Source organism: Hirundo rustica, unplaced genomic scaffold (assembly GCF_015227805.2).
Source record: "Hirundo rustica isolate bHirRus1 unplaced genomic scaffold, bHirRus1.pri.v3 scaffold_328_arrow_ctg1, whole genome shotgun sequence".
Classification (NCBI taxonomy): domain Eukaryota; kingdom Metazoa; phylum Chordata; class Aves; order Passeriformes; family Hirundinidae; genus Hirundo; species Hirundo rustica.
This window is the reverse complement of record NW_026690374.1, coordinates 3638-28289: the sequence shown is the minus strand read 5'-3', so window position 1 is coordinate 28289 and position 24652 is coordinate 3638. Positions and strand designations below refer to the sequence as shown.

Below are 24652 nucleotides of genomic sequence, written 5' to 3'. Positions count from 1 at the left end.
CGCTTCCGGTCAGCTCGTCTGCTCCGCGCCGCGTGTGGAGAGCGAGGGGGAGCGGGATAGAGCGGCCCCTTGGGCGAGCAGCGCGCCCCCTGCTGGAAGCCTCCGGTTGGGAGAGCGGAAGTGACGCTGCAGGAAGTGGAGGCCGGACGTGGCCGTTGTCATGGCGGCGGAGGAGGAGGAGGAGAAGCGCTAGGCCGGGCCTGAGGAGGAGAGAGCGGGGAGAGGGAAATCTCGGCTGCGGGAACGCGGGGATCCCCTGGCAGCGCTGATCCTCGGCCGGTAGCGCACACAGGCTCGTTCCTCCCGTTCGGTTTTGCGGAGCCGCCGGGATGACGCAGGCGGAGCTGCGGCTCTGCTCCCTCCTGCTCCGGGAGCACTTCGGGGAGATCGTGGAGAAAGTCGGGAATTCCCTGCTGCGGACGGGACCGCGGCCGCTGCGGCTCCTGGTGGGGGACACGGGGCTGCTCCCGGACCAGGTACGGGAGGGGAGCCTGGGAGGGAAACCTGGAGAGGGACGAGGGATTTTTAATGAATTAAATGGGGAGCGCGAGGTCCGCGTGTCTGTGCTCACTAACGGAGCATCGCTCTCCCTCCTTCTTCCCGAATCCGCTCTTCAAAGGCAGGAATAGAGCCCAGGAGCAGGGGCAGATCGGTGGGAAAACCTGGAGAAGGACGAGGAATTTTTAATTAATTAAAGCAGGAGTGGGAGGTCCGTGTGGGGAAAACGTGGTCATTTAACCTCCCTAATTTACCTGTTTCTAAACCCAAACCCACCATCTCTCACACATTCAACCTCCCTAATTTACTTGTTTCTAACCATCCCTCTCACGTTTAACCTCCCAAATTTGCCCCTAAACCCAACCCCACCATCCCTCACACATTTAACCTCCCGAATTTGCCCCTAAACACAAACCCATCATCCCTCTCACATTTAACCTCCCGAATTTTCCTGTTCCTAAACCTAAACCCACCATCCCTCTCATGTGTAACCTCCCGAATTTTCCTGTTCCTAAACACAAATCTTTTCATCCCTCTCACATTTAACCTCCCGAATTTTCCTGTTCCTAAACACAAGTCTTTTCATCCCTCTCACGTTCAACCTCCCGAATTTGCCCCTAAACCCAGATCCACCATCCCTCTCACATTTAACCTCCCGAATTTTCCTGTTCCTAAACCCAAACCCACCATCCCTCTCATGTGTAACCTCCCAAATTTACCTGTTCCTAAACACAAACCAATCATCTCTCTCATGTGTAACCTCCCTAATTTACCTGTTCCTAAACCCAACCCCACCATCCCTCTCACGTTCAACCTCCCGAATTTGCCCCTAAACCCAAATCCACCATCCCTCTCATGTGTAACCTCCCGAATTTTCCTGCTCCTAAACACAAATCTTTTCATCCCTCTCACATTTAACCTCCTGAATTTACTTGTTCCTAAACACAAATCTTTTCATCCCTCACACATTTAACCTCCCGAATTTGCCCCTAAACACAAACCCATCATCCCTCTCACATTTAACCTCCTGAATTTACCTGTTTCTAAACACAAACCAATCATCTCTCTCATGTGTAACCTCCCGAATTTTCCTGCTCCTAAACACAAATCTTTTCATCCCTCTCACGTTCAACCTCCCGAATTTGCCCCTAAACCCAACCCCACCATCCCTCACACATTTAACCTCCCGAATTTTCCCGTTCCTAAACCCAACCCCACCATCCCTCACACATTTAACCTCCCTAATTTTCCTGTTCCTAAACACAAATCTTTTCATCCCTCTGACGTTTAACCTCCCGAATTTGCCCCTAAACACAAACCAATCATCCCTCTCACATTTAACCTCCTGAATTTACCTGTTTCTAAACACAAACCCACCATCCCTCTCATGTGTAACCTCCCGAATTTACTTGTTCCTAAACACAAACCAATCATCTCTCTCACATTTAACCTCCCGAATTTTCCCGTTCCTAAACACAAACCAATCATCCCTCTCACATTTAACCTCCCAAATTTTCCTGTTCCTAAACCCAAACCCACCATCCCTCTCATGTGTAACCTCCCGAATTTTCCTGTTCCTAAACCCAACCCCACCATCCCTCACACATTTAACCTCCCGAATTTGCCCCTAAACCCAACCCCACCATCCCTCTCACATTTAACCTCCCGAATTTTCTTGTTCCTAAACACAAATCTTTTCATCCCTCACACGTTCAACCTCCCGACTTTGCCCCTAAACCCATCCCCACCCCTCCCAACCCCGCCTCACCCCGACACCACCCAGAACACGCCGAACCGCCCCCCAAACCCCCAACGCCCTGAGCCCTCCTTCGCCCTCCCCGCAGGTGAAGAAAGCCCTGTGCGTGCTGCTGCAGCACGGCCTGGCGCGGCACGAGGCGCGGCCCCGCGGGCCCGTGGAGTACGAGGCGCGGCGCGGGCGCGTGCTGCGCCTCCTGCGCTACCCCCGCTACATCTACACGGCCAAGGCGCTCTACGGCGACGCCGGCGAGCTGCTGGTGGAGGAGCTGCTGCTCCACGGCCTCCTGCCCATGAGCAGCGCCGTGGCCAGGGTGGCCGAGCGCCTCGCCGACAGCCTGGCAGGTGAGGGGCGCGCTCCTGCTTTCCTTCAGAAATGAGGTGTATAAAGGAAAAGTGAATGGGGTTTGGCAGCGGGTTTGGTCGGTGGAGGGGAGTGGAGGTGTTGTGGGGTGTTTGCTCGGAGAGGGGGCTGTTAGGGAGGGGCAAGGGGATTTCAATCCTCTCCCTAAATTATTGGAGTTTAGGGAATTAAAGGGGTTTTTTTTAGCCAAATGTGTTGGGAGAATTCCAATCCCTTCCCTGTGAATTATTGGAGTTTAGGGAATTCAAGGGGTTTTTTTCAGGCAGAGGTACTGGGAGAATTCCAATCCCTTCCCTGTGAATTATTGGAGTTTAGGGAATTAAAGGGTTTTTTTTCAGGCAGGGGTGTTGGGAGAATTCAAATCCTCTCCCTGTATATTATTGGAGTTTAGGAAGTTAAAAGTGTTTTTAAGCCAGGGGTGTTGGGAGAATTCCTATCCCTTCCCTGTGAATTATTAGAGTTTAGGGAATTAAAGGGGTTTTTTTCAGACAGAGGTGTTGGGAGAATTCAAATCCTCTCTCTGTAATTTATTAGAATTTAGGGAATTAAAGGGGTTTTTCTCAGGCAGAGGTGTTGGGAGAATTCAAATCTTCTTGTAAATTATTAGAGTTTAGGGAATTAAAGGGGTTTTTTCCAGACAGAGGTGTTGGGAGAATTCCAATCCTCTCCCTGTAAATTGTTAGAGTTTAGGGAATTAAAGGGGTTTTTCAGTCAGGGCAATGGAGAAAGGAACAGTTCTTTACTAGTAAATATAACAAGACAAACAACAATTGCAGCATTAACAATGACCAGAAGCAGGAACCTCAGGGGTTTTATTTCACCACCCCTGGGCAGTCTGATCCCTTGGGCACCCCAAATCCCAACACTTAAATGTAAAAATCCCCTAAAGGGAAACAGCCCCACCCCTAACCCAGAGTTTATAAAATTTTCAGTCAAGAAAACAACAATAATTACAGCATTAACAATAAACAGAAGCAGGAACCTCGAGGGTTTTATTTCACCACCCCTGGGCAGTCTGATCCCTTGGGCACCCCAAATCCCAACACTTAAATGTAACAATCCCCTAAAAGGAAACGACCCCACCCCTAACCCAGAGTTTATAAAATTAAAGAGGCTTTTCAGTCAAGAAAACAACAATAATCACAGCATTAACAATGACCAGAAGCAGGAACCTCAGGGTTTTTATTTCACCACCCCTGGGCAGTCTGATCCCTTGGGCACCCCGAGAATCCCAACACTTTGTCACTTAACTTAAGGATAAAAATCCCATAAGGAAAAAAGAACAAACCCAACCCCTGACACAGAATTTTGAAATTAAAGCAGCTTTTCAGTCAGGGAAACAACAACAACTACAGCATTAATAATGGGCAGAAGCAGGAACCTGGAGTGATTTATTTCACCACCCCTGGGCAGTCTGATCCCTTGGGCACCCCAAATCCCAACACTTAAATGTAACAATCCCCTAAAAGGAAACGACCCCACCCCTAACCCAGAGTTTATGAAATTTTCAGTCAAGAAAACAACAATAATTTCAAGATTAATAATAAACAGAAGCAGGAACCTCAGGGGTTTTATTTCACCACCCCTGGGCAGTCTGATCCCTTGGGCACCCCAAATCCCAACACTTAAATGTAACAATCCCCTAAAAGGAAACGACCCCAGCCCTAACCCGGCCCCGGCCCCGCTCTCTCCCACCCCGCAGACGGAAAATCCGTGGATTTCTCCGAGGTGTCGGACACCTTTGTGCGCCTGGCCGACACCCACTTCATCCAGCGGTGCCCCGGGGCGCAGCAGCACCCCGAGACGGCGGAGGAGAAGGATTTGTACCTCGTGCCACGGCTCGCACTCGTCGGTGAGGAACCCGGGGGGTTGGGAAAAATGTAAAAAAATTCCCGGCAGTGAAGTGGAAAATAGCGATTGTGGCACTCGGTGTCGTGGTGTGGTTGTGGTTGGGCTGGGTGGTCTCGGAGGTCGCTTCCAAGCTAAAAATTCTGTGATTTTCTAATGGAATTAGAGTGTGGGAAAATCTGGATGGGTCAGGGCTGGGGTAATGCGAGGTTATAAATGAAGTTGTGGGTGTCTGGGTGATTTTTTTGGGTAAAATCTCTGAAAAATGACCCAGTTAATGGAGGATTGGTTGTTAAAAATCTGTCATGGTCTAGTTGTGGTTGGGCTGGGTGATCTCGGAGGTCGCTTCCAAGCTAAAAATTCTGTGATTCTGTGATTTTCTATTGGAATTAAAGTGTGGGAAAATCTGGATGGTCAGGGTTGGGGTAATGCGAGGTTATAAATGAAGTTGTGGGTGTCTGCGTGAATTTTTTGGGGTAAAAAGCACCAAAAAATGACCCAGTTAATGGAGGATTGGTTGTTAAAAATCTGTCATGGTCTAGTTGTGGTTGGGCTGGGTGGTCTCGGAGGTCGCTTCCAACCTAAAAATTCTCTGATTCTGAAATGGGATTAAAGTGTGGAAAATCTGGATGGGTCAGGGTCGGGGTAATGCGAGGTTATAAATGAAGTTGTGGGTGTTTGGGTGATTTCTTTTTGGGTAAAAAGCACCAAAAAATGACCCAGTTAATGGAGGATTGGTTGTTAAAAATCTGTCATGGTCTAGTTGAGGTGTTAGAAATGGGTTGGACTCAATGATCTTGGAGGTCGCTTCCAACCTTAAAATTCTGTGATTTTCTAATGGAATTAGAGTGTGGGAAAATCTGGATGGGTCAGGGTCGGGGTAATGCGAAATTATAAATGAAGTTGTGGGTGTTTGGGTGATTTTTTTGGGTAAAATCTCTGAAAAATGACTCAGTTAATGGAGGATTGGTTGTTAAAAATCTGTCATGGTCTAGTTGAGGTTGGGCTGGGTGATCTCGGAGGTCGCTTCCAAGCTAAAAATTCTGTGATTTTCTAATGGAATTAGAGTGTGGGAAAATCTGGATGGGTCAGGGTCGGGGTAATGCGAGGTTATAAATGAAGTTGTGGGCGTCTGGGTGATTTTTTTGGGTAAAAAGCACCAAAAAATGACCCAGTTAATGGAGGACTGGTTCTTAAAAATCTGTCATGGTCTAGTTGAGGTGTTAGAGGGGGGTTGGACTCAATGATCTCGGAGGTCGCTTCCAACCTAAAAATTCTGTGATTCTGAAATGGGATTAAAGTTGGAAAATCTGGATGGGTCAGGGTCAGGGTAATGTGAGGTTATAAATGAAGTTGTGGGTGTCTGGGTGATTTTTTGGGGTAAAAAGCTCCAAAAAATGACCCAGTTAATGGAGGATTGGTTGTTAAAAATCTGTCATGGTCTAGTTGAGGTGTTAGAGGTGGGTTGGATTATATTATATTATTACTACATAGCATGATATGATATAATATTATATAATATTACATGATATGATATAATACAATATGCTATGCTGTAATATGCTATAATATAATTAATATAATGTAATACAACATAATACAATATAATGCAATGCCATATAATTCAATGTGATATAATATAATGTAACGTAATAAATTGTCGTATAATGTAATGTAATACAATATAACATCATATAATACAATACAATGTAATACAAGACAATGTAATTAATACAATTAATATAATATAACATAATATAATACAATATAATACAATACAATGTAATATAATGCAATATAATGTGATATAATGTAATATAATAGATATGATATGTTATATGATATGATATGATATAATACAATGCAATATAATATAATGGAATACAAGACAATGTAATTCATATAATATAATATGATATGATATAATACAATACAATACAACATAATATAATACAATATAATATAATGTGATATAACGTAATATAATAGATATTATATTATATATGATATGATACAATGTAATAAAACATAATGTAGTATAACACAATATAATACAATACAACGCAGTATAATACAATATAATATAATGTGATATAATGTAATATAATAGATATAATATGATATAATATGATATGATGTAATACAATACAATACAACGTAATGTAGTATATAATACAATACAACATAATATAATACAATATTATATAATGTGATGTAACGTAATATAATAGATATGATATGATATATGATATGATACAATGTAATAAAACATAATGCAGTATAACACAATATAATACAATACAACGCAATATAATATAATGTGATATAATGTAATATAATGTAATATAATAGATATAATATGATATGATATAATATGATATGATACAATACAATACAATGTAACACAACCCAAGGTGCGCTTTTGGCCCGGCAGGGAAGGGGAAGCGCCGACGCTCGTGCGACGAGGAAGAGGAGGGGCAGCACCCGGCCAAGCGGCAGAGGCACGAGGGAGGAAGAGCAGAGGTACGGCAGGGAGGAAGATCAGAGGTACAGCAGGGAGGAAGATCAGAGGCACTGGAGGGAGGAAGATCAGAGGTACAGCAGGGAGGAAGATCAGAGGTGCAGCAGGGAGGAAGATCAGAGGTACAGCAGGGAGGAAGATCAGAGGTACAGCAGGGAGGAAGATCAGAGGCACTGGAGGGAGGAAGATCAGAGGCACTGGAGGGAGGAAGATCAGAGGCACAGCAGGGAGGAAGATCAGAGGCACTGGAGGGAGGAAGATCAGAGGTACAGCAGGGAGGAAGATCAGAGGCACGAGGGAGGAAGATCAGAGGTACAGCAGGGAGGAAGAGCAGAGGCACAGCAGGGAGGAAGATCAGAGGCACTGGAGGGAGGAAGATCAGAGGTGCAGCAGGGAGGAAGATCAGAGGCACTGGAGGGAGGAAGATCAGAGGTACAGCAGGGAGGAAGATCAGAGGTACAGCAGGGAGGAAGATCAGAGGCACTGGAGGGAGGAAGATCAGAGGTACAGCAGGGAGGAAGAGCAGAGGCACAGCAGGGAGGAAGATCAGAGGTACAGCAGGGAGGAAGAGCAGAGGCACTGGAGGGAGGAAGATCAGAGGTGCAGGGGGCCTTCTTTTGCCTTGGGGTTGGGGTGTGAGTATCGTTTCTCTTTGTGACCTCTACTGACAATTTCCTGCCCCATTTCCCTCCGTTTCCCTGCCCCGTTTCCCTCTGTTTTCCCACCTTTTTCCTCCATTTTCCTGCCCCATTCCCCTCCATTTCCCGCCCTTTTCCTCTCTCTTTTCCCCCCTCAGCCTCCCCCGGATGATGGCATTTACTGGCAGGTCAACGCCGAGCGTTTCCATCAGCATTTCCGTGACCAGGCTCTGGTCAGCGCCGTGGCCAGCCGCATGGACCAGGTCTGTGATTCCCCTTTTTCCCCCCTTTTTCCCCCCTTTTCCCCCCCTTTTTCCCCCCCTTTTTCCCCCCCTTTTCCCCCCCCTTTTTCCCCCCCTTTTTTCCCCCCCTTTTTCCCCCTTTTTCCCCCTTTTTCCCCCTTTTCCCCCCTTTTCCCCCTTTTTTCCCCTTTTTTCCCTTTCCCCCCCTTTTTTCCCCCTTTCCTTCCCCCTTTCCTTCCCCCTTTTCTTCCCTCTTTCTTCCCCTTTCTTCCCCTTTTTTCCCCTTTTCCCCTTTTCCCCCTTTTTCCGCCTTTTCCCCCCTTTTTTCCCCCTTTTTTCCCCTTTTCTTCCCCCTTTTCTTCCCCCTTTCCTTCCCCCTTTTCCCCCCTTTTTCCCTCCTTTTTCCCCCTTCTTCTTTCCCCTTTCTTCTTTCCCCCTTTTCTCTCCCCCTCCTTTCCCCCTCCTTTCCCCTTTCTTTCCCCCTCCTTTCCCGCTCCTTTCCCCCTTCTCTCCCCCTCCTTTCCCCCTCCTTTCCCCCTCCTTTCCCGCTCCTTTCCCCTCCTTTCCCCTTCCCACATCCGAAGCTTTTCCCATCTCTCCCGCCTTTCCCGCCGCAGACGGGCAGCGAGGTCGTGAGGACGATGCTGCGCATGAGCGAGGTGACCACGGCCTCGGGCGCGTCCCACACTCAGCCCCTCTCCTCCAACGAGGTGAGTCCTCGGGAATTTCCCGGGGGAAGCTGGAATTCCTTAAATCCCTGGATATTCCTGGTTGGTTTTTTTTTTTCCTGCCGCAGATATTCCGGTCTCTCCCGGCCGGGTACAACATCGGGAAGCAGGTGCTGGACCAGTACCTGGCGCTGCTGGCCGACGATCCGGTGAGCTTTGGGGATGGATTTGGGGTGATCCCGGGGATTTTGCAGCCAGCCTCCACGATTCCTCATTGGAATCCTCCTGGAAAACCCCTCCAGTTCCCCGGGGAATGCGAGATCCTGGCTGGGACGCGGGGAAAAGCGTCGCCTTGGAGCTCAGCGCGGGGGGAAGTGTTCGAACCCCAAATCCCGATTTTGCTTCCCTGACCTTTTCCCCGCTGTCTCTCCCTGCAGCTGGAGTTCGTGGGGAAGTCGGGGGACAGCGGTGGCGGCACCTACACCGTCAGTATCCTTTGGGGGGAATTCCCAGAGCGGTCCAGGACCAAAGCCGTGACCAGGCTCCGGGAATTGTCCTTGACCTGAGCTCCTGCAGATCTGCACAAGGCCCTGGGGTCCCTGGCCACGGCCACGCTGGAGTCCGTCGTGGAGGAGAGGTGACACGGGGAGCTGGGAGCCCCTGAGCCCCACTTCCCACATCCCACATCCCACATCCCGCCCTGGCCTGGGTCAGGGAAAAGCTGGGAGAAAACCATGGATGGGGGAGCCGGGTCGTTGATCCCTGGGTGTTCCATCCCCGTGGCAGGAATTCCTGTGTCACTGGGTGCTCCATCCCCATGGCAGGAATTCCTGTGTCACTGGGTGTTCCATCCCTGTGGCAGGAATTCCTGGATCCCTGGGTGTTCCATCCCTGTGGCAGGAATTCCTGGATCCCTGGGTGTTCCATCCCCATGGCAGGAATTCCTGGATCCCTGGGTGTTCTGTCCCCATGGCAGGAATTCCTGGATCCCTGGGTGTTCCATCCCATGGCAGGAATTCCTGGATCCCTGGCTGCTCCATCCCCACAGGATTTTGTGTGGATGGATCCTGGCTCATTCCCAGCAGGAATTCCTTGTTCCCTGGCGGCTCCATCCCCACAGGATTTGGTTCTGTGTGGATGGATGGATCCTGGCTGGTTTTTAGCAGGAATTCCTGGATCCCTGGCTGCTCCATCCCCACAGGATTTTGTGTGGATGGATGGATCCTGGCTGGTTTTTAGCAGGAATTCCCGGATCCCTGGCTGCTCCATCCCCACAGGATTTTGGTTCTGTGTGGATGGATTCTGGCTGGTTTTTAGCAGGAATTCCCGGATCCCTGGCTGCTCCATCCCCACAGGATTTTGGTTCTGTGTGGATGGATTCTGGCTGGTTTTTAGCAGGAATTCCCTGATCCCTGGCTGCTCCATCCCCACAGGATTTTGATTTTGTGTGGATGGATCCTGGCTGGTTTTTAGCAGGAATTCCCTGATCCCTGGCTGCTCCATCCCCACAGGATTTTGATTTTGTGTGGATGGATCCTGGCTGGTTTTTAGCAGGAATTCCCTGATCCCTGGCTGCTCCATCCCCACAGGATTTTGGTTCTGTGTGGATGGATCCTGGCTCATTCCCGGCAGGAATTCCTCCTTGCCCTTAGAACAGCGCCGAGCTCAGCACCCCGCACAAACAGAGCAGAGAGCCGGGGACACAAACATCAGGGAGTCACCCCAGGCCGCTCCATCCCTCACCTTCCTCCTCCTCCTCCTCCTCCTCCTCCTCTCCTGCTCCCGCGCAGGTTCGGCTCGCGCTGCGCCCGGATTTTCCGCCTGCTGCTGCGCAAGAAGCACCTGGAGCAGAAGCAGGTGGAGGATTTCGCCATGATCCCGGCCAAGGAAGCCAAGGACATGTTGTACAGGATGCTCTCCGAGAACCTGGTGTCCCTGCAGGTGAGGGATCCATGGGATGCAGAATTTGGTGTCCCTGCAGCTGAGGGAGCTCCGGGGATGGAGAACTTGGTGTCCCACAGGTGAGGGATCCATGGGATGGAGAACTTGGTGTCCCACAGGTGAGGGATCCATGGGATGCACAAGAATTTGGTGTCCCACAGGTGAGGGAGCTCTGGGGATGGAGAATTTGGTGTCCCACAGGTGAGGGAGCTCTGGGGATGGAGAATTTGGTGTCCCTGCAGGTGAGGGAGCTCCGGGGATGGAGAATTTGGTGTCCCTGCAGGTGAGGGATCCATGGGATGGAGAACTTGGTGTCCCACAGGTGAGGGGTCCATGGGATGCAGGAGAACTTGGTGTCCCACAGGTGAGGGATCCATGGGATGCACAATTTGGTGTCCCACAGGTGAGGGAGCTCTGGGGATGCAGAATTTGGTGTCCCACAGGTGAGGGATCCATGGGATGGAGAACTTGGTGTCCCACAGGTGAGGGATCCATGGGATGGAGAATTTGGTGTCCCACAGGTGAGGGGTCCATGGGATGCACAATTTGGTGTCCCACAGGTGAGGGAGCTCCAGGGACGCAGAATTTGGTGTCCCACAGGTGAGGGAGCTCCAGGGATGCAGAATTTGGTGTCCCACAGGTGAGGGAGCTCCAGGGACGCAGAATTTGGTGTCCCACAGATCCCCCCTGCTCCTTGCCCACCCTCTCAGCCCCTCTGGCCTCCCGCAGGAGATTCCCAAGACTCCGGACCACGCCCCGTCTCGCACCTTTTACCTGTACACGGTGAACGTGGCGGCCGCCGCTCGCACGCTGCTGCACCGGTGCTACAAGGTGAGCGCCGGGGGGGCCCCAAAACATCCCAGGTCCTGGTGTGGCCGTGCAGGAGTTCCCAGGGAATCGGGAATTATTGGCAGGGAGCTGGCGCAGCCCCCGTGTCCCGGTGTCACGGTCCCCTCCTTGGAGGTGCAGTGCTGGCAGCAGCATCCTCTGTGTGTCCCTGTTGGGATTTTTGGGATTTTAGGATCCCAAACTCACCTGGGCTCAGGGCTCACCTGGCTCTTGTCCCTCCATCCTGCTCCAGGTGTCACAGCCTTGTTCCTTGTGGTGTCCCAGGGGTGGTAGCAGCATTCTCTGTGTGTCCCTGTTGTGATTTTTGGGATTTTAGGATCCCAAACTCACCTGGGCTGGGAGCTCACCTGGCTCTTGTCCCTCCATCCTGCTCCAGGTGTCACAGCCCCATCCCTGTGACACTACAGAGCAGCAGCACCAATCTCCACATGTCCCTGTTGTGTTTTTTGGGATTTTAGGATCCCAAACTCACCTGGGCTCAGGGCTCACCTGGCTCTTGTCCCCCCATCCTGCTCCAGGTGTCACAGCCCCGTCCCTTGTGGTGTCCCAGGGGTGGCAGCAGCACCAATCTCCACATGTCCCTGTTGTGATTTTTGGGATTTTAGAGTCCCAAACTCACCTGGGCTCAGGGCTCACCTGGCTCTTGTCCCCCCATCCTGCTCCAGGTGTCACAGCCTTGTTCCTTGTGGCACCACAGAGCAGCAGCACCAATCTCCACATGTCCCTGTTGTGATTTTTGGGATTTTAGGATCCCAAACTCACCTGGGCTGGGAGCTCACCTGGCTCTTGTCCCCCCATCCTGCTCCAGGTGTCACAGCCCCGTCCCAGGGGTGGCAGCCACCGTCCCCAGCCCTCCCCACGAGGTTCTCGGCGCTCCCCACCGCACCTGTGCCAGGTGCTCACCCGCTTCCTCTCCCCCCAGAGCGTGGCCAACCTGATGGAGCGGCGGCAGCACGAGATGCAGGAGAACAAGTGAGCGCTGGGGCGGGGCCCGGCCGGGCCGCGGCGGCTCCGGAGCCACGTCCAGCTGTCCCCCTGCTCCCTTCCAGGAGGCTCCTGGACAAATCCCAGCGCGTGGAAGCCATCCTGGCCTCCATGCAGGCCACGGGCGCCGAGGCGGCGCAGCTGCACGAGGTGGAGGAGATGATCACGGGCCCCGAGCGGCAGCAGCTCGAGAGCCTCAAACGCAACGTCAACAAGTGAGAGGAGACGGGGAGCTGGGATTTTGGGGGAAAAGGGGGGGTTTTGGGGATCCTCCAGGGGTGCTGCCCGCGGCCCTGTGTCCCGCCAGGATGGACGCCAGCGAGAACCAGGTGGACGAGACCATCTTCGTGCTGGAGTCGTTCATCGAGAGCACCCTGAGGAGGCCGTGAGGGAGCAGGGCGCCGAGAAGGGGGGTTCTCACGCTGAGCGGAGCTGGAAGGAAGGGAGGGGGATTTTTATTTGGATCATCTGGTTTGTGTAGATTTTAGGCAGGAATGCGAGAAACAATTCTTTGTTGATGTTGTGAGCGTGAGAAGATCCATTAAAGAAATGTCAACGTTCACAGAAAGTTCCAAACTCAGGGTGACGGCTGGGGACAAGGACGGGGACATGGACAAGGCTTTGAATTCATGGGTTTTTCTTGGACTTGGAACGGAATTCATGGCGTTTTCCTGGATTTGGGGTTGGAATCCGTGGAGTTTTCCTGGATTTGGGAGCGGAGCTCTTGGAATTCTCTGCCTGTTTTGCAGTCTTTTCCACATTGGGGTTGGGGATGGGATTTCCCTGGATTGGGACTGGAATTCCTGGAGTTCCTGTGCCCAGCCTGGAGTCTCTGTCCCCTCTGTCCCCAGGTGGGGCCACCAAGAACCCCCTGAGCTCCACCTTGGAGCAGGGACGTGGGGACATCATTGGGGACATCCCTGGGGACACTGACGACATCATTGGGGACATCAGGCGACATCACCAAGGGACTGGGGACAGTGTGAGGGATTGGAAATATTTGGGGGGATTGGGGACAGCCTTTGGGACATTGGCGGGGGGACTGGGGACAGTTCTGGGGGGACCTTGCGGGGATTAGGGGACGTCCCTGGGGACGTCACTGGGGACACGGGGACAGCCCTAGGGGGTACAGGGGACAGCTTGGGGGACGGCCCTGGGGTGGCCTTGGGGTTTGGGGGGAGGATATAGGGACGGTGAACACATGAGGACAACGGTGACACCTGAGTGTCCCCGGGCCGCCGTCACTCCCCGCCCAGAACTCCAACTCCCAGCATTCCCCGCGCCGCACAGCGGCCAGAGGGGCGTGCTGATTGGCTATTGCGTCTCCACCAATCAGCGGGCGCGTTGTTGGGTGATTTTTGGGGAGCGGGCCGGCGCTGAGGGCAGGAAGAAGCCAAGATGGTTCTGGAGAGCACCATGGTGTGGTGAGAGCGGCGGCCGCGGCCCCGGCCCCGGGAGCCTCCGTGCTGTCCGCGGCAGCCTCACGGCAAAGCCCGGCCCGGCCCGGCCCGGCCCGGCCGCTTTCCCTGAGTCATGGCGGGGGGGGGCGGAGCGGGCCGGGCCTGAGGGGGCTGAGGGGAGACGGGGACGTGAGGGGACAGACAGGGGCGTGAGGGGACAGGGAGGGACATTAGGGGACAGCGAGGGATGTGAGGCGACAGACAGATGTGAGGGGACAGACAGATGTGAGGGGACAAGGAGGGGACACTGAGGGACAGGGAGGGACAAGCAGGGGACACTGAGGGACGTGAGGGGACACGGAGGGACATTAGGGGACAGTGAGGGATGTGAGGGAACAGACAGATGTGAGGGGACAAGGAGGGAACACTGAGGGACAAGGAGGGGACACTGAGGGACAGGGAGGGACAAGCAGGGGACACTGAGGGACGTGAGGGGACAGACAGGGACATTAGGGGACAGGGAGGGACATTAGGGGACAGCGAGGGATGTGAGGGGACAGACAGAGATGTGAGGGGACACTGAGGGACAGGAGGGGACAGACAGGGACATGAGGGGACAGCGAGGGACGAGGAGGGACATGAGGGGACACACAGGGACATGAGGGGACAGGGATACCCCCAGACCATTCCCGATGTTTTTTCCCTGGAATTCCAGCGAGTACATGTGCAATAAACCTCATTTTCCCCCCCAAAATTCCAATTTTCGGGATCTCAACCCTGGGCCATTCCCAGGGGTTTTTTTCCCTGGAATTTCAGGGTGGATAACAGCGAGTACATGTGCAATAAACCTCATTTTCCCCACCAAAAAAATCCAGTTCTCGGGATCTCAACCCTAACCATCCCAAAGGAGGGAACTTCCCTGGTTCCCCACCCTGGCCATTCCCAATTTTTTTTTTTCCCCCCCCTGGAATTTCAGCGTGGATAACAGCGAGTACATGAGGAACGGGGATTTCCTGCCCACGCGGCTGCAGGCGCAGCAGGACGCCGTCAACATCGTGTGCCACTCCAAAACCCGCAGCAACCCCGAGAACAACGTGGGGCTCATCACCCTGGCCAAGTACGCCGGGAATTCCCGGGAATTCCGGGATCACCCGAGGCGGGGAGAGCCGGGAATTCAGGGAAAAGGAGCTGGGAAAGCAATCGGGAATGGCTCGTTCCCAGTTGGAGTTGGGCTGCTCCGGAATGGGAGGGGTTCGGGGAATTTTCCCAGTTGGAATGGGAGGGATTTGGGGATTTTGGAGGTGGGGGGAGCTGGGAATTCAGGGACTTTCCTCCCCGATTCCCAAAGAAATTCCCAGGAGTTGCTCCTGTAACTGTGAAGCGCTCCCAGCCTCGCAGCTGATTCCGGGGGGAATTTCATCCCAAATTTGCTCCCAGGGGAAATTCGCCCCCCAAATTCCCGAAGGAATTCCCCAGGAATTGCTCCCAGGGGGAGTTTCCTGCTCAATTCCCAGAAAAATTCCTGGGAATTGCTCCCGAACACGACTGGGAAATGCTCCCAGCCTCGGGGCTGACCCCCGCTTTAATTCCAAAGGGAATTCCCTCCCCAATTCCTTCAGGAATCGCTCCCTCACTTAATCCCAGGGGGGGGTTTCCTGCCCAAATTCCCGGGAATTTTCCCCATCCCGTTTTTTTCCGGGCAGTAACTGCGAGGTGCTGACCACGCTGACCCCGGACACCGGGCGGATCCTGTCCAAGCTCCACACGGTGCAGCCCAAAGGGAAAATCACCTTCGGCACCGGGATCCGCGTGGCCCACGTGAGTTCTCCTCCCTAATTCCCTGGGAATCCCCGGAATTCCGGGGGTTTTCCCTGAGTTTGAGGGAGTGGGTGTGGGAAATCGGCTTTTCCCCGGAGGAGGTTCGGGGTTTCCGGAGGTTTTTGGGGGTGAAAATGATGAGGGAGGTTTGAAAGTTGAGTGTAAACCCACGGAATTCCAACTGAAATCCATGGAGAGGCACCAAAATCCTGGGAAATCAGACCAAAATCCCAGGAAATTCAACCGAAAACCATGAGAATCCCACATAAATCCCAGGAAATCCAACCGAAATCCATGGAAATCCAATCTAAACCTCGGGAAGTTCAACGTGGAGCTCAGGAATTCCCACAGAAATCTCGGGAATTCCATTGGAAATCCACAGAAATCCAATCTAAATCCCAGGAAATTCAATGTGAAGCCCAGGAAATCTCAGGAGAAATCCATGGAAACCCAGGATAAGTCCATGGAAATCCACCGTAAATCAATGGAAATCAAAGATAAATCCATGGAATTCCCAACATAAATCCATGGAAATCCAAGATAAATCCATGGAAATCAAAGATAAATTCATGGAATTCCCAACATAAATCCATGGAATTCCCAACATAAATCCATGGAAATCCAAGATAAATCCATGGAATTCCCAACATAAATCCATGGAATTCCCAACATAAATCCATGGAAATCAAAGATAAATCCATGGAATTCCCAACATAAATCCATGGAATTCCCGACATAAATCCATGGAAATCCAAGATAAATCCATGGAAATCAAAGATAAATTCATGGAATTCGCTACAGAAATCCATGGAAATCAAAGATAAATTCATATAATTCCCAACAGAAATCCATGGAATTCCCAACAGAAATCCATGGAATTCCCAACAGAAATCCATGGAATTCCCAAGAGAAATCCATGGAATTCCCAACATAAATCCATGGAATTCCCCCTAAATCCCAAGAACTCCGGCCCAGCCCTGCTGTGCCCCCTAACCCCCGTGCCCCGGAGCAGATCCCGGGCTGTGGGGCCGGGGGATCCCCGTTCCCGGCCCGTTTATCCCGGGATTTGGGTGCAGCTGGCGCTGAAGCACCGGCAGGGCAAGAACCACAAGATGAGGATCATCGCCTTCGTGGGCAGCCCCGTGCACGACAGCGACAAGGACGTGAGCGCGGGCGCGGGGTCGGCAGCGGGATCACGGGATCGGGATCACGGGATCGGGTCTGGCATAACGGGATCGGGATCACGGGATCGGGTCTGGGATCACGGGGTCGGGATCACGGGATCGGGTCTGGGATCACGGGATCGGCAGCGGGATCACGGGATCGGGTCTGGGATAATGGGATCAGCAATGGGATCATGGGATTGGGTCTGGGATAATGGGAACGGCAATGGGATCACGGGATTGGGTCTGGGATAACGGGATCAGCAACGGGATAACGTTGATCAGGTCTGGGATAATGGGATTGGCAATGGGGTCAGCAACGGGATCACAGGATTGGGTCTGGGATCAACCCAGGATTGGATCTGGGATCAACCCAGGATTGGATCTGGGATCAACCCAGGATCGGCTCCAGGATAACAGGATTGGGTCTGGGATAATGGAATTGGCTCTGGGGTCAACCCAGGATCAGGTCTGGGATAATGGGATTGGCTCCGGGATCAGCCTGGGATTGGGTCTGGGATCAGCTCCGGTATAACGGGATCAGGTCTGGGATAACGGGATTGGCTCCGGGATCAGCCTGGGATCAGCCTGGGATTGGGTCTGAGATCAGCTCCGGGCTCGGCTCCGGTATAACAGGATCGAGTCTGGGATAGCGGGATTGGCTCCGGGATCAGCCTGGGATTGGGGCTGGGATCAGCCCAGGATCAGATCTGGGATAACGGGATTGGCTCCAGGATCAACCTGGGATCGGGGCTGGGATCAACCCAGGATTGGCTCCAGGGTAACGGAATTGGGGCTGGGATCATGAGATCAGGTCTGGGATTGTCTCTGGGAATTCTGGGATCAGCCTGGGACCCACTCTGGGATAACAGGATCAGATCTGGGATTGGCTCTGGGATCAGCCTGGGATTGACTCCTAGAAAATCCAGGATCGGCTCCCAGAAAATCTGGGATCAGCTCAGGATTGGGTGGATCCCTGGGATGGATCCCTGGGATGGATCCCTTGGAGCTGGGGCAGCCAAATCCCAAATTTCTGTGGGATCCGGGCGCTGGGCCAGATCCCAGATCCCTCTGATCCCAGGGCATTCCCGGATTTTCCCAGCTGGTGAAGTTGGCCAAGCGCCTGAAGAAGGAGAAGGTCAACGTGGACATCATCAACTTCGGGGAGGAGGTGAGAATCCTGGGAATTCCGGGAATTCCCACATTCCAGGGGGGATTCCAGGGCTTTTCCCACGCTCCCTGTTGGGGCTGGAAAACCCTGACCGGATTTTTTTGGGAATCAGCTCGGTCCTCGAGGATTTGGGGGGATTTTTCCAAGGTTTTAATTCCATGAAAAATCCCAGATTTTGGATCTTTGGTTGCCTGTGCAGAGCCTGAAAAACCCCAATTCCCAGCCTTTCCCTGGATCCCAATTCCCAGCCTTTCCCTGGATCCCAATTCCCAGCCTTTCCCGGATCCCAATTCCCAGCCTTTCCCTGATCCCAATTCCCAGCCTTTCCCTGGATCCCAATTCCCAACCTTCCCCTGATCCCAATTCCCAACTTTTCCCTGGATCCCAATTCCCAACCTTTCCTTGGATCCCAATTCCCAACCTTTCCTTGGATCCCAATTCCCAACCTCTCTCTCCCTGGATCCCATCCCCGATTTCTCGCTGGGAATTCTCCGAGTTGAATTTGAGCATCCCGGATCCTTCACCATCCCTCAAAGCCCCCCCAAAACCCCATTCCCCGTTTGTTTCCCGCCCCATTCCCCGTTTGTTTCCCGCCCCATTCCCCGTTTGTTTCCCGCCCCATTCCCCGTTTGTTTCCCGCCCCATTCCCCGTTTGTTTCCCGCCCCATTCCCCGTTTGTTTCCCGCCCCATTCCCCGTTTGTTTCCCGCCCCATTCCCCGTTTCCCGCCCCGCCCTCCCGAGCCCTCCGGCATTCCCGGATCCCGTTTTCTCCCCGGCAGGAGGCCAACACGGAGAAGCTGACGGCGTTCATCACGGCGCTCAACGGCAAGGACGGCAGCGGCTCGCACCTGGTGACGGTGCCGCCGGGGCCCAGCCTGGCCGACGCGCTCATCAGCTCGCCCGTGCTGGCCGGGGAGGGCGGCGCCATGCTGGGCCTGGGCGCCTCCGACTTCGAGTTCGGGGTGGATCCCAGCGCTGACCCCGAGCTGGCGCTGGTAGGGAGCGCGGAATTCCCAAAATTCCCGAAATTCCATCGGATTTGGTGGTTTCGGCACCAGAATCCCAAAATGTTGTCAATCGCCCATCCTGGGTGAGGCCGTGCTGGGCCTGGGCGCCTCCGACTTCGAGTTCGGGGTGGATCCCAGCGCTGACCCCGAGCTGGCGCTGGTAGGGAGCGCGGAATTCCCGAAATTCCCAAAATTCCATGGGAATTGGTGTTTTCGGCACTAAAATCCCCAAATGTCCAAGTGGGAGCCCCATGGGTGAGGGTTGGTGCCGTGCTGGGCCTCGGCACCTCCGACTTCGAGTTCGGGGTGGATCCCAGCGCTGACCCCGAGCTGGCGCTGGTAGGGAGCACGGAATTCCCGAAATTCCATCGGATTTGGTGTTCTCAGCTCCAAAATCCCAAATGTCCAACTCCAAGCCCCATGGGTTGGGGTTGGTGCCGTGCTGGGCCTGGGCGCCTCCAACTTCGAGTTCGGGGTGGATCCGAGTGCTGACCCCGAGCTGGCGCTGGTAGGGAGCGCGGAATTCCCGAAATTCCATCGGATTTGGTGTTCTCAGCTCCAAAATCCCAAATGTCCAAGTGGGAACCCCATGGGTGAGGGCGGCGCCGTGCTGGGCCTGGGCGCCTTCGACTTCGAGTTCGGGGTGGATCCCAGCGCTGACCCCGAGCTGGCGCTGGTAGGGAGCGCGGAATTCCCGAAATTCCATCGGGTTTGGAATCTCTAACATCAGAATCCCACAAACCCCAAATCTCCCAGCTCACCCCAAGAACGACCCCAGAATTCCTGGGAATTCGTTGATTCCCAGCATCAGAATCCCACAAAACCCCGAACCGCTTTGCTCCCGCCCCTCGTTCCCGTCTTTTCCCGTATCCCACGGGGGTTTTTTTGGGAATTGCGGGGTTTTCCAGGCGCTCCGCGTGTCCATGGAGGAGCAGCGGCAGCGGCAGGAGGAGGAGGCGCGGAGAGCGGCCGCGGCGTCGGCGGCGGAGGCCGGGATGGGCGCGGCCGGAGGGGATGGTGAGGGACGGGATTGGGATTGGGATTGGTGGGGTGGGATGGAATCCCATGGATTCCCTGATTCCCTGGATTCCTGACCATTCCCTGAATCCCTGGATCCCCTGAATCCCCTGACCATTCCCTGGATTCCCTGTGAATCCCTGACCATTCCCTGACCATTCCCTGAATCCCTGGATCCCCTGACCATCCCCTGACCATCCCCTGACCATTCCCTGGATCCCCTGACCGTTCCCTGACCGTTCCCTGACCGTTCCCTGACCATTCCCTGACCATTCCCTGACCATTCCCTGACCATTCCCTGACCATTCCCTGACTTCCCTGACCATTCCCTATGAATCCCTGACCATTCCCTGACCATTCCCTGAATTCCCTGACCATTCCCTGAATTCCCTGACCATTCCCTGACCATTCCCTGACCATTCCCTGACTTCCCTGACCATTCCCTGTGAATCCCTGACCATTCCCTGACCATTCCCTGGATCCCCTGACCATTCCCTGTGAATCCCTGACCATTCCCTGACCGTTTCCTGGATCCCCTGACCATTCCCTGACCATCCCCTGATCCCCAAATCCCGGGATGCATTCCACAGAGTCGGACGAGGCGCTGCTGAAGATGACCATGGGGCAGGCAGAGTTTGGGCCCTGAGTTCCCTGAATTCCCTGACCATTCCCTGACCATCCCCTGACCATCCCCTGACCATTCCCTGACCATTCCCTGACCATCCCCTGTGAATCCCTGACCATCCCCTGACCATCCCCTGACCATTCCCTGACCATCCCCTGACCATTCCCTGACTCCCCTGACCATTCCCTGACCATCCCCTGACCATCCCCTGACCATTCCCTGACTCCCCTGACCATTCCCTGACCATTCCCTGGATCCCCTGACCATTCCCTGAATTCCCTGACCATTCCCTGAATTCCCTGACCATTCCCTGACCGTTCCTGACTCCCACATCCCGCAGAGTCGGACGAGGCGCTGCTGAAGATGACCATGGGGCAGGCAGAGTTTGGGCCCTGAATTCCCTGGATCCCCTGACCATTCCCCGGATCCCCTGACCATTCCCTGACCATTCCCTGACCATTCCCTGGATCCCCTGACCATTCCCTGACCATTCCCTGAATTCCCTGACCATTCCCTGACCGTTCCTGACTCCCACATCCCGCAGAGTCGGACGAGGCGCTGCTGAAGATGACCATGGGGCGGGTGGAGTTTGGGCCCTGGATCCCCTGACCGTTCCCTGACCATTCCCTGACTCCCCTGACCATTCCCTGGATCCCCTGACCATTCCCTGACCATTCCCTGACCGTTCCCTGACCATTCCCTGACCATTCCCTGGATCCCCTGACCATTCCCTGACCATTCCCTGACCGTTCCCTGAGCCCCTGACCATTCCCTGACCATTCCCTGACCATTCCCTGAATCCCCTGACCATTCCCTGACCATTCCCTGAATTCCCTGACCATTCCCTGACCGTTCCTGACTCCCACATCCCGCAGAGTCGGACGAGGCGCTGCTGAAGATGACCATGGGGCAGGCGGAGTTCGGGCCCTGAGTTCCCTGAATCCCTTGAATCCCCTGACCATTCCCTGGATCCCCTGAATTCCCTGACTCCCCTGACCATTCCCTGACCATTCCCTGACCATTCCCTGACTCCCACATCCCGCAGAGTCGGACGAGGCGCTGCTGAAGATGACCATGGGGCAGGCGGAGTTCGGGCGCTCCGGGCTGCCGGACCTGAGCTCCATGAGCGAGGAGGAGCAGATCGCCTACGCCATGCAGATGTCCCTGCAGGGAGCCGGTGGGAAAACCGAGGGGAAAACAGCGGGGAAAAACACGGGAAAATGAGGGGGAAAACATGGGAAAACCGAGGGGAAAACATGGGAAAAACATGGGAAAACGAGGGGGAAAACAGCAGGGAAAACAGCAGGGAAAAACATCGGAAAACCGAGGGGAAAACAGCAGGAAAACAGCAGGAAAAACAAGGGGAAAACAGCGGGAAAAACACAGGAAAATGAGGGGGGAAACATGGGAAAACAGCAGGGAAAAATGAGGGAAAAACATGGAGAAAACAAGAGACAAACCGAGGGAAAAAGACGGGAAAACCAAGGGAAAAAACACAGAGAAAACCGAAGGAAAACTGAGGGAAAGCCAAGGGAAGAACTGCAGCAAAACCAAGGGAAAAACACGGGAAAGCAGCAGGGAAAACTCAGGAAAACCTTGGGAGAACCTCGGGAATTTCAGCCTGGCTGATCCCAAAGGATTTTTCCATGGTTTTTTTGGGATTGGGCTCTTGCAGAGTTTGCCCAGGCCGAGGCGGCCGAGGTGGACAGCGGAGCGGCCATGGACACGTCCGAGCCCGCCAAGGTGAGGAATTCCCGGAATTCCCAAAATTGGGATCGTCCTCGAGGTCTTTCCCATCCCAAAACCATTCCAGGAATTCCCTGTCCTGGGTTTAGTTGGGATTTTTGGGATGAATCCTGGATCCTGCCCTGCTTATTCCATGGATTTCCCACAGAATTGGATTTTTTGAGGGGATTTTCTTTGGGATTTTTAAGGATTTTTGGGATCTTTTCCATCCCAAACCATTCCAGGAATTCCCTGTCCTGGGTTTAGTTGGGATTTTTGGGATGAATCCTGGATCCTATCCCAGGTTTTTCCATGGATTCCCCATCCCTGGGGGTCTCCAAGGTCGGTCCCATTCCACAGTCCAATAATCCCAGACCTCTGAACCCTCTGGATTGGGATCATCCCAAATTCCCTGGATTTTACTCCAGATCCAGATGATCCCAATTTCCCTGGATTTTCCTGTGGATCCAAATGATCCCAAATTCCCTGGATTTTCCTACAGATGATCCCAAATTTCCTGAGTTTTTCTCTGGATCTGAATGATTCCAAATCCCCTGGGATTTTTCCCAAATCCCTGAATTCTCCCATGGATCCGAATGATCCCAAATTCCCTGGATTTTCCTACAGATGATCCCAAATTCCCTGGGTTTTACTCCAGATCCAAATGATTCCAAATTCCCCAGCATAACCCCAAATTCCCTGGATTTTCCTGTGCATCCAGGCGATCCCAAACCCCCAGAATTTCCCCAAATCCCTGAATTTTCTCATGGATCCAGCTGATCCCAAACGTCCAGAATTTCCCCAAATCCCTGAATTCTCCCATGGATCCAGCCAATCCCAAACCCCCGGGATTTCCCCAAATTCCCTGGATTTTCTCATGGATCCAGCCAATCCCAAACCCCCGGGATTTCCCCAAATTCCCTGAATTTTCTCATGGATCCAGCCAATCCCAAACCCCTGGGATTTCCCCAAATCCCTGAATTCTCCCATGGATCCAGCCAATCCCAAACCCCCGGAATTTCCCCAAATCCCTGAATTCTCCCATGGATCCAGCCAATCCCAAACCCCCAGAATTTCCCCAAATTCCCTGGATTTTCCCATGGATCCAGCCGATCCCAAACCCCCGGGATTTCCCCAAATTCCCTGAATTCTCCCATGGATCCAGCCAATCCCAAACCCCCGGGATTTCCCCAAATCCCTGAATTCTCCCATGGATCCAGCCAATCCCAAACCCCCGGGATTTCCCCAAATCCCTGAATTCTCCCATGGATCCAGCCAATCCCAAACCCCCGGGATTTCCCCAAATCCCTGAATTCTCCCATGGATCCAGCCAATCCCAAACCCCCAGAATTTCCCCAAATTCCTGAATTCTCCCATGGATCCAGCCAATCCCAAACCCCCGGGATTTCCCCAAATCCCTGAATTCTCCCATGGATCCAGCCGATCCCAAACCCCCAGAATTTCCCCAAATCCCTGAATTTTCCCATGGATCCAGCCAATCCCAAACCCCCAGAATTTCCCCAAATTCCCTGGATTCTCCCATGGATCCAGCCGATCCCAAACCCCCGGGATTTCCCCAAATTCCCTGAATTCTCCCATGGATCCAGCCGATCCCAAACCCCCGGGATTTCCCCAAATTCCCTGAATTCTCCCATGGATCCAGCCGATCCCAACCCCCGGAATTTCCCCAAATTCCCGTTTTTTTTTCCCCCTCTCTCTCCAGGAGGAGGACGACTACGACGTGATGCAGGATCCGGAATTCCTGCAGAGCGTCCTGGAAAACCTCCCCGGGGTGGATCCCAACAACGAGGCCATCCGGAACGCCATGGGATCGCTGGCGTCGCAGGCGGCCCGGGAGAACCGGGAGAACCGGGAGAACCGGGACAGGAAGGACGAGGAGAAGAAATGAAACCCCGGGAAAATCCCCGGGAGAGGGGCGGGAAAAATGAAATGGAAACGAGCGACGGGATTTCCTTGGGAATAAAAGGAAGCCGAGGTATTGCTTGGGGATCGTGGGAATAAACGGAGTTTCTTGGGAGAGAAAGGAGGTTTTTGGGAATTTCTTGGGAATGAAAGGAGGTTTTTGGAGGGGGGTTTCAGGGATAAAAGGGATTTTGTGGGAATCGGGGGGGATTTCTTGGGATTTCTCCGGGGTTTTTTGGGAATTGCGGGGATGAAAGGAATCAAAGGGATTTCTTGGGAATTGTGGGAATGATGAAAGGAGTTTCTTGGGAATGAAAGGAGTTTCTGGGGAATTGTGGGAGTAATAAAAATAAAAGGAATTTCTGGACTGGGAGAACTGGGATCAGGAATATTCCTGGATTTGGGTTCCTGGGATCAGGAATTCCCTGGATTTGGGTTACTGGGATCGGGAATTCCCTGGATTGGGAGAACTGGAATCAGAAACTTCCTGGATT

The 24652-nt window shown here is 53.3% G+C and overlaps 2 protein-coding genes across 2 annotated transcripts; both read left to right on the top strand.

Moving 5' to 3' along the window:
• The first annotated feature begins 130 nt into the window (after positions 1 to 130).
• Positions 131 to 12832, top strand: POLR3C (RNA polymerase III subunit C). The gene is made up of 14 exons (XM_040054007.2): positions 131 to 476; positions 2343 to 2598; positions 4320 to 4469; positions 6900 to 6988; positions 7783 to 7887; positions 8484 to 8576; positions 8663 to 8743; positions 8972 to 9023; positions 9111 to 9171; positions 10325 to 10475; positions 11205 to 11306; positions 12247 to 12296; positions 12374 to 12523; positions 12616 to 12832. The coding sequence occupies exons 1-14, from the start codon at positions 330 to 332 to the stop codon at positions 12695 to 12697; spliced, it is 1569 nt and encodes a 522-aa protein (XP_039909941.1). The 5' UTR covers positions 131 to 329; the 3' UTR covers positions 12698 to 12832.
• A 760-nt stretch (positions 12833 to 13592) lies between these two features.
• On the top strand, positions 13593 to 24279 carry PSMD4 (proteasome 26S subunit ubiquitin receptor, non-ATPase 4). Its single transcript, XM_040054006.1, has 10 exons — positions 13593 to 13732; positions 14685 to 14825; positions 15412 to 15526; positions 16603 to 16689; positions 17792 to 17860; positions 18641 to 18856; positions 19777 to 19885; positions 21556 to 21687; positions 22186 to 22253; positions 23959 to 24279. The coding sequence occupies exons 1-10, from the start codon at positions 13707 to 13709 to the stop codon at positions 24142 to 24144; spliced, it is 1149 nt and encodes a 382-aa protein (XP_039909940.1). The 5' UTR covers positions 13593 to 13706; the 3' UTR covers positions 24145 to 24279.
• The last annotated feature ends 373 nt before the right edge of the window (positions 24280 to 24652 follow it).

Excerpts from the sequence above, each read along its gene's own strand:
- PSMD4 (XM_040054006.1), top strand. The coding sequence starts at position 13,707 with ATGGTTCTGGAGAGCACCATGGTGTG. Across the intron at positions 14,826-15,411 it reads GGGCTCATCACCCTGGCCAA|TAACTGCGAGGTGCTGACCA; the intron begins GTACGCCGGGAA and ends TTTTCCGGGCAG. Across the intron at positions 16,690-17,791 it reads TGCACGACAGCGACAAGGAC|CTGGTGAAGTTGGCCAAGCG; the intron begins GTGAGCGCGGGC and ends GGATTTTCCCAG.
- POLR3C (XM_040054007.2), top strand. The coding sequence starts at position 330 with ATGACGCAGGCGGAGCTGCGGCTCTGCTCCCTCCTGCTCCGGGAGCAC. Across the intron at positions 6,989-7,782 it reads ACGAGGGAGGAAGAGCAGAG|CCTCCCCCGGATGATGGCAT; the intron begins GTACGGCAGGGA and ends TTCCCCCCTCAG. Across the intron at positions 12,524-12,615 it reads CTCAAACGCAACGTCAACAA|GATGGACGCCAGCGAGAACC; the intron begins GTGAGAGGAGAC and ends GTGTCCCGCCAG.